The sequence below is a fragment of the Juglans microcarpa x Juglans regia genome, chromosome 1D (genome assembly GCF_004785595.1).
Source record: "Juglans microcarpa x Juglans regia isolate MS1-56 chromosome 1D, Jm3101_v1.0, whole genome shotgun sequence".
NCBI classification, from domain to species: Eukaryota; Viridiplantae; Streptophyta; class Magnoliopsida; order Fagales; family Juglandaceae; genus Juglans; species Juglans microcarpa x Juglans regia.
Window position 1 is genome coordinate 44,567,413 of NC_054594.1, and position 9,192 is coordinate 44,576,604.

Here is a 9,192-nt window from a genome sequence, read left to right on the forward strand (position 1 = left end):
AAAATAATATTAAAAAAATATATTTTAATAATATTTTATTTAATTTTTAATTTTAATTTCAACTGATCTCGTCGAATAAACAAAGAAAAAAAACGAGAGAACGGAACATGGCCATGCAGACCCCACACCACTTTCTCTTGCTCTTTCTTTTTCTTTAGTCACTCTCAAGCTTCAACTAACATCAAATTTACAAGAGAAAACCAGACCGCCCAAAAATAGTCCAAGTCACCCTCAACTTGATGATCACCCTCTTTTTTTTACAATATCTCCAACCCTCAAGGCTTCAACTATATATATATATACACATCTCTCAAATTATCACAGACAAAATTAACACACATTCGCATCATTCCTAGATAGCCATGGATTGGTTCTCATGGCTATCTAAAACAGGCCTCGAGCCGTCTCTAGTTTACGAGTACGGTCTCGCTTTTGCTCACAATGAGCTTGAAGAAGAAGACATACTTTATTTCAACCATGAGTTTCTCCAAAGCATGGGGATTTCCATAGCCAAGCACAGGCTAGAAATCCTCAAGCTTGCTAGAAAGGAGAAGGGAGGAAGACCGCGTTCCTTATCAAGGCTTCTCGTCGCCATGAGGAAGACAAAAAGGTGCTTGGCTAACTGCATCCGCACATGGATTCGCCGTGAGGAGTCGGCTCTGGTGCTTGTGCCGAGGCCTAGTTATGGAACAAGATGGAAGGGAGCAATGTTGAAGAGGAACAAAACATTGACGACGGTAAAACAAGAGAGGTTGTTGCTCACAAATGGGAGTCCTATGGTGTTTGCTTCAGGGCCTCTTCGGTTAGATAGTTTTTCGAGCCCTTTGGGGTATGATCTCCGTAAGGAGGAAAAGATGGACGGCAACGATGACGGGTACTGGTCCGCCGGTGCTGAAGAGATCAGGTGGGATACCATGTTTCAGGATTTGAAACCCACCTGAGTTTTCCCTCTCTGTTCTGTTTTTTCCTCTTGTATTTCGCATTTGATCTCTCTTTCTTTTCGTTCTTTTGGGGGGTGTTTGTGGAGTTAATTCAATGGTGAGAGATGGGTTTTTGGGTTCTTCCACCAGAGAGTTTTGGTTGTGTTTCAGAAGAGAGCTGTTTTGTCTTTTTAGATTATTTTTTTTTTCATTAATGGTGGGATCATCCAGATGACAGACTTTAGCACCCAAGGGTCTGCTTCAGTAATGAGATTGTCTCCCCCTGCTTTTGTATTTTCAATGACTTTATTGAAAGATAGGGGAAAAAAAAAAAAAGAGCACTAGTATCTTTAATGTGTTCGTGAATCATGAGCTGAGCAGAATGATAACGTGCAATGTCCGGTACTTTCACCCCATCCTGCTGAGATTCAAGAATGGTTAAATGCATCGATTTTTATTTTTTTATGACGACGACCGACACAACTTATTCATATGAGTTGGTGAAATTACTCTGTACGACTTTTAGTTTCTTTTACCTTCGACAAATTCACTTCAGTTGATAATTTTGACCCATCGAGTATATACGAAACATGTATGAATGAGTTTTCTGAGTCTGACAAAAACTGGATTGACCCAAATGTAATTCGATTGTCATAAAAGAAAGGTACACAGGTTGATCCATCCGGGATCTGTCTCGTCTTCGGTCGTTTTAGTCGGGAAATATTTACCAAACGGGCTGGATTGCAATGAGTAAAAAATTTCGTTGAAAGCATTCTAGCATGGTTTTCCCTTGAGAATGGAAGAGAGCAAGAGGATACCAAGAGCATTTATATAAAGTGTAATTTCAGAATTCTATGGAGTCTCACAGGGTACGTGAGCTGATAGCAGACTAACTAAGCTAAAGATGTAGCAGCTGGATTTATGTCAAAATTATGAAGATTTCTCCTCAAAAATGAAATGTGATTGTGTTTATACATAATAAGTACAGTTCCTCAAAAGGCCAATGTAGCAAATGTCGATATGAATGTGAGGCATCTACTCTAAGCCCCCAAACTTTGTAATAACAACAAATGACTTCGATTGAAGCTTCCCCGAATAAATCATCTCCTTGGGGGTGAGGGAGGCTCAACAGATTTTCACACAAGTAATAGTAGTACATTTGCAAAGGCACACCTCGGATATTCCCTTGGTAGTTAACTTATGGAAGCATACCTGTACAACATTGGAACACCTCAATCATCTCAGCTCGGGAACTAGGAACCCACATTGTCAGTAATTTGTATTTTGAAGAAGTCGAAAAGAACCACCAGCATAAAGCAGTTGGTAGACCGGTTGCACTCTAATGGTCAGAATTGTGCTCAAGATGGTGCCCAGCCCACAAACTCCAGCCAGAACCAGGAAAGTGAGCCTGAAGCAATTGGAACCTAAACAGGTAGACCCTCCTTGTGTAGCAGCTTCAGCATCATATAAATAACCAGCAAGCAGAGCTGAGAAAAGGATTGCACCAATAGGATTGCCTAATGCCATGGTGCTGTATATTATGCCAAAATGCTTTAAGCCGAAAATCTCAGAGGCGGTTGGGACCATCGTAGAATACTGAACACCATAGCAGATTCCAAGTAGAGCAGTAGCAATATAGAGAGTAGAAGTGAGGGATAATGCAAATAGAAGGAAAGATACGGTCATTACAATATGTGCACATATCATCCAAAACGTGCGAGGAAGTGTTCTCGACCTGCAAGAAACATAGTCTCATATCTAGTGAAAATCATGGCCTTACAAAGTAGCAAGAAAATATCCCCTTTCAAAACACACAGGAATCAAAGGTTCACTTGAGTAAGAGAAAATCAAGTTTTATTGCGAAAAACAAGTAACCAATTGGAAAGAGAGAGAGGAATCATATTCCGAACTAGTTTACGACCAATTAAATCAAAGGCAACAAATAATGACCTGACAAAGTGTTCAGAAACAGCACCCGCACCAAGACGACCCACAAAATTGCAAAAGCTGAAGAGAGACAACAACAAGGTTGTATCATCAACACCTAATGCAACCCCAATCTGAGCCAGATTATTTAGAACTGTTATTCCTGGACCAACCGCAAGAAAGTATGAAAACCAAAGAAGCCAAAAATCAGCCTTGATTAGAGCTTCACGGAACTTGAAATCTTCCCCCCTACGGGGGCCTCTCCTTTTCTTCTTCACTGCCCCCTCCCCAACAGCAAGAAGTGTTTCCACATCTGAAGCATCCTCTCTCTCATGGAAATTTCCAAGATGTGTAGATGATGAAGTTGGTGTTAACAAAGGATCTGTTTGGGTTGAACCAACTAAATCATCTGAAGAATAAACAGGGGCACCCAGTTTCTTTGCAGGAAAAAATGTCATTTTCGCAGGAATTACGAGGGGGGACATCAGAAGTATAACCATTATGGCAACTAAAATGTAGGAAACAGTGCCACTTAGAGAAACTGTGTCACTTGTCACTGTGGTCGCGAGAAGATAGATGGCAAGCAAAACACTAGAAGCTTGTGTGAAAATAAAATGAACATGCTCTGAAGAGTCTTCTCCAGATGCCGGAGTACAAGCCCGAATAAGGTACATCATGGCTAAACATAAAAAAGGAAGCCCAAGTGCAAGGAATAACAATAGTTTTGAAGCTGAGTCATTTAGCACCATACTGCATATTACTGTATACACTGCAGCACTGATCCCGATATAACCTTTGAGAATGCCAGCAACTGTGCCCCTACTGAGAGGGAAGTTTCTCATGTTGGTTACAAGCACAGCTGTGCCAAACCATGCACAGCTGTTGGCTCCAATACATAGCGCAAGCCATAACTGCCATTGGAGATGCACATTATAACTACATATTCTTTAGTGGGCAGGGATATGTATATAACAATAACAGGATTCTAAATGCAAAGTGCACCACAAAAATTTAAGGCATGAGATGTTATGATGGAAACAAATGAAATTAGCAGTGACTGCAAACAGCTCAAGGGGGTAAATGAACTATGTAGCTCTGTAGTTTGCATGCAGATAACAGGATTATAAAATCGACTAAAACCAAATATACATACATACATATATATATATATATATATATATCCACGATATTCCTCCGCCATAAGTGAGGGCTATTAATAAAATTGGTGCTACGTCCTCTTTCAATATATATATATATATATAGAGAGAGAGAGAGAGAGAGAGAGAGCACCCAAAAATAGGGGAATACATTAACTTGAAAAGAAGCAATTAAAATTCAAAATTATCAATATGTAAAAGATTCCATCAATCGCGAGCAGTCAATGGATGAGCTTTGGTCCCCATTTGTCTATGGTGGTGTCTTTGAAGGAAGAGGAAAGAAAGAAGCTTTGTAGAACCAAGCGATCACAAATCAATGGATGAGCTTATAGTACTCTTTTATAACACTTTACTCCATTGGTCAATTGTAATAGATTCCAATGGTTTGAATATTCATGAATTCCTTGTGTCCTTAGTCCTATTCCTCACTGATAAAATCCTTATTTACTGATTAAAAGAAAAGAAGAAAAAAAAAAAAAAACAGATTTCATCCATCACTAGGTATATGTGGCCGTTTGGAACACTCCTGAAGTGATATTTTGCAATACCCAAGAATCAAACAGAAGGTGTAGATGTTTGCAGTATCCAGACACATGAAGTGCTATGATCAAGCAATCATCAACGAAACTTCATGCATAAACCACCAAACCTCTATATTCATACAAACCCGGTTCAGGAAATAACTACAATCTGTTGGACGATCAAGTTCAAAAATGGGTATGTAAAGATTTATGCTTTTTTTTTCAAACCAGAATATAGAAAAGAAAAATATGTATGCTCAAAGACAGTTATTGCAGACAAATCAAGCCCTAAGCAGTAAAACAATTGAATCCATCCAGCAATATTTTCAAAACAAACAAATGCACGAACAGGTTAAAAACTAATGTTTTGATTAATCTCATTTACGAGACAGTTCTTTCATGCAATTAAATTTTGACGGTGCGAATTCAACCCACCGCAACAACAAAAAAAGGAATACACGAGGTTATGTAAGAAATACAAATAAAAAAAGTATTGGAAAAACTAAACTCAACAGTCAGTTGTCTCAGATAATAGATTTCAAAAAGGCTTGCATAAAGACAAATTAACCTGTTGAGCAATAATGCCAAAACAGTTGAATCCTAAATCGGGTACCCAAAAAGCTTCAATTCTGGACAAAACTAACTCAACAGCTAGTGGTTTTAGGCAATCGAGTTCATATAGTATCCGAAAAGATTTTTCTTTTCTTGAAATTAAATAATGAATAATCAGATCGGAATAGAGTGATGAAATGATCGCTTACCAGCCAATAAGGCAGGTTCTGAACAGTCTGGGAAACAGCGAGCCATAGAACACCATATCCTAAGAAACACAGCAAGGCACCAACCAAAAGCAGAGCCCAAGGAGGGAACTTATTGCAGGCAATACCAGGGAGAATACTCACGCTCTCTCCAATATCGTTAGCCACTCCAAGCAACGTCACCTGCTGCTGGTTGTAGTCCATTACGGATTTGAGTGTTGAGGAGTAGAGTGGGAAGTTGTAGGAATTTCCAGCCGCGATTTGGACCCAGACCGCGGCTGCCAAACCCACCCATGGCGGTCTGCTTCCTACTTTCAGAACTAGTTTTGGCATTGGGTTCACTATTATTCACTTGTGTACCAAGTGAAAACACACGGAGTATGACAGTATGTTGGAAAGCAGAAGTGTCAGAAATGGAAAAGAGAGAGCTTTGCTATGGATTCTGATCGAAAGAAAGAGATCATATGGGTAATTTGACTAACAAGATGATCAGAGAATCATTCTGATGGGAAAAAGAAAGAATTTAAAGGGCCGGAAAGATCTCGTGGAAGAAGAAGCTGTATCGAGTGAAATTATTTTAGAGCTGTTGCTACGGATCAGTTACTGTTCACGGCTGATCCGTAGCACCCCTTACGTGTCCCTTACACGTTTAGTTGGATTTCATTATTTTAATATGAACGGCAAATGTACATCCTACAATTGCAGCCCTCAGTCAAAGATGAAGTTTAAGGCCCCCACAGTTACAGTAAGGCTGCGTGATGTTAAAATGAATTGAGATGAATTAAATTTTTTATAAATAGTAATGAGTTGAGATTATTGAATAAATTTAATAGGATTTATTTAAAATGAATTTAAAATATGTTTAGATGTTAAAATGAATTTATATATATTTATAAAAAATTGTAAAAGAAGTGGATCATACCATTATTTTATACTGTTCACGTCAGTACTAAAAACGGAAATCATTCCGTGATCTGGCGCCAAATGCAGCGCTAAAAAAATATCATCAGATTTTAATACTGTAGCAAAACGGGCGAAGTCACGCGGGTTTTATGGAAATAAGTTGATGGTCAATGTTAATATTCACTATTCACATATCCGTACATTTTGTGAATGTTATCTTTCATATTATTTTTTCTTTAATTTTTTTATCTGTTTCCTTTATTTCTCATATTATCATTTCACTATAACGAAATGGGGAAAAAAAAAAAAAAAAATCAAGTGGAGAGAGGAGTCAAGAATCTCTACAAAGTAGAGAAATGTTGCGTTTATGTACAGTGTAGAAATGAGTTGCAGATTGAAACTCGGCTCAAAAGTACGTTTAGATGGCAGACGAAGTTTAAAAAAGAACTAACCTGAGTTGCTTTCAGCACTCAAACGAAGTCAAAGATATGTTGAATCTAGATAAAAATTAAAAGTAAATAAAATATAAAATATTATTTGAATAAAAATTAGCAATTGACTTTTTAATTTTTAATTATTTTATTTAATGACTAATGAAGTAATTATTAGTAAATTTGTTTTTTTAAATATTTAAATATATATATATATATATAAAATGATTGAAACAAAAGAGAGAAAAAAAAGTGCATTTGCACATATGTTTTATTGGTCCTTCGTGGATTCCAGTAGCAGTGTTTGAATAAAATATTGTTAAAATATTATTTTTTAATATTATTATTATTTTGAAATTTAAAAAAATATGAATTGTTTATTATATTTTGTATGAAAATTTAAAAAAATTATAATAATAAAATGAGATAAAATAAAATTATTTTTGTATCTAAACAGAACCTAAACCAGAATTCGAAACTTAAGTTTGATCTAACTTAAATTTACATTACTATTTTTCATGCTTATAAAAATAAACGTGAGGACGTGAGGGTTTGGAATTAACGGATTTTTTTTAATATATATTTTCCACACCAATCTATTAAAATTGATATTCTATTTTTTGTGGCACGAAATTATCTTGAAAATAAGATATTAACATAACAAAATAACTTACATTTTAATTCTTCGCATCATTTTTTTTTTTAAATTAGTTCTTTCGATATTTTGAATCAGACTTTTGATGTTATAATATTTCTAGCTTTGATAATTTAGGTTAAAAATGTAAGGGTGTTTTTGTTAAGAGAAATGATTCGGACCGGTATCTCCTACAAGTGCTTATTAACGGAGACCAATGGGAATATGCCATGTAAAGGGTTGATAAGATACTGCCCTCTCTGCGCTATAGGAGATCCCTTGTGCATACCCTCACCCCCTCTCTCTGCTTGCTCTCTCTCTCTCTCTCGCAAACCTTCCATCACCAGAAATCCCTCTCTCCCTTTCAGTTCCGTTTCTCTCCTTCCCTCTCCTTCACAAAAACCCTAACATGAAATTTGATAGCAAATGATGAGGACTGTGAAGGATAATGCATTTCAGAATTTGCGAAATGGGTATCAGTGGTAAACATGGAGACGAAACAGATTCAGAAATTTCTTCCATTTTCGAAACTATCTCGATCTCTTTCTGAATTGCTTGCTGATTGGGTTGAGCGTCTTTCTGTGAATTCTCTGTGTGATCTGAGCTCAATGGCATGACCTTTTTTTATCTAAATCAATTTTTTTTTAAAAGATAGTAAAATATTATTAGACAAATTAACTTGGATGTATTGTGTACGAAACGAAATACACACATACACACGAAAGAACTAGAGGTTCGATCCACGAACAAGATGATCACCAGACACCAGGCACAGTGATTGGTTTAGCATTTGTAGATAATGATAATGACAAAACACCATCGAATTCATAGCGTTAGAAGACTGCAATCCGGAAGAAATCAGAGCAAGGAAATTTGACTCCAAGCAGCAATTCCGACCACCCTTCGCCACGATTATACGACTCCGAGGGCGGAGTTTGGCTTTGACATCAACTGTTCATGTTCGTGGGAAAATTGTAAAAATGCTATTATAATTAGTTGGATTAGTAGCAAGTATGTGTTTAAGAGAGAGACGATTACCGCAAGAAAAAGAAGAAGAAGAAGGTGGTAATGTTCCAGGGACGAAGGAGTTCGAGTCGGCCATGGCCTGAAAGCTGGTGATTACAGAGAAAAAGAGAGGGAAGGAGAGAGTGAGAGAGAGATTTTTGCAGATGGAAGGATCGGGAGAGAGAGAGCAGAGAGAAAGGGGATGAGGGAATGCACAAAGGATTCCCTGCAGCGCTGAGAGGCCGGTGTTTTCATAATTCCTTACGTGGCATATCCTCATTGGTCTCCGATAATAAACACTTATAAGAGACACTGGTTATAAGTTATTCTCTTTTGTTAAATGGTTGTAGTATATATTTTTCAATACTTAGGCATGGTTTCGTTTGTGAAACTAATTTATTTAATCATTACAATTTTTTTAAATTTATAAATAAAATACAATAAACAATTTAATTTTTTCAAATTATAAAATACAAAATATATTCTGACAATATTTTATTTAACATTTATCTCGCCTCATCTTATTATCCAAACCAAATTTTAATAATCACATCCCATCTTAATTATAACGACTTAAAATGAATTTCAAATCACGTTAATTTATAAAATTAAAATAAATATTTGTTATTACGATTGAAGCAAAAAGAAAAAGTTACTCTGTATCGTTTATTCATATATAGTTGTCTAATAACAAAGTATTAAAGAGAGAACCTTATAACCCATGCTAATTCCTCAATGACCAGGTTGTGATGCAGGGAATATGAGCATTTGGGGGAGTGGGCAAGATGCATTGGAATGCACTTCAATCTAGGGTGTTGAGTCTTGACCTATGGATGTAGGGAGAAGACAGGGATTTGCTTAGAGGACCACACCTATAATTAATCGTTGTCGTTTTACTTTGATGGGATGGTCGTATCAATAACCGTGCAGCAGGATT

General features: G+C 36.7%; 2 protein-coding genes across 2 annotated transcripts; one reads left to right on the forward strand and one right to left on the reverse strand.

The window, feature by feature from the left end:
• Window positions 1–254: 254 nt before the first annotated feature.
• Window positions 255–1,274, forward strand: LOC121261286. The gene has a single exon (XM_041163593.1). The coding sequence runs from the start codon at window positions 363–365 to the stop codon at window positions 939–941; it is 579 nt and encodes a 192-aa protein (XP_041019527.1). The 5' UTR covers window positions 255–362; the 3' UTR covers window positions 942–1,274.
• Window positions 1,275–1,838: 564 nt separating this feature from the next.
• On the reverse strand, window positions 1,839–5,856 carry LOC121259075 (protein NUCLEAR FUSION DEFECTIVE 4). The gene is made up of 3 exons (XM_041160567.1): window positions 5,286–5,856; window positions 2,871–3,757; window positions 1,839–2,655 (listed from the first exon to the last, which is right to left on the reverse strand). The coding sequence occupies exons 1-3, from the start codon at window positions 5,613–5,615 to the stop codon at window positions 2,190–2,192; spliced, it is 1,683 nt and encodes a 560-aa protein (XP_041016501.1). The 5' UTR covers window positions 5,616–5,856; the 3' UTR covers window positions 1,839–2,189.
• Window positions 5,857–9,192: the final 3,336 nt, after the last annotated feature.

Excerpts from the sequence above, each read along its gene's own strand:
- LOC121261286 (XM_041163593.1), top strand. The coding sequence starts at position 363 with ATGGATTGGTTCTCATGGCTATCTAAAACAGGCCTCGAGCCGTCTCTA.
- LOC121259075 (XM_041160567.1), bottom strand. The coding sequence starts at position 5,615 with ATGCCAAAACTAGTTCTGAAAGTAGGAAGCAGACCGCCATGGGTGGGT. Across the intron at positions 3,758-5,285 it reads AGAACCTGCCTTATTGGCTG|TTATGGCTTGCGCTATGTAT; the intron begins GTAAGCGATCAT and ends CTCCAATGGCAG. Across the intron at positions 2,656-2,870 it reads GTTTCTGAACACTTTGTCAG|GTCGAGAACACTTCCTCGCA; the intron begins GTCATTATTTGT and ends TGTTTCTTGCAG.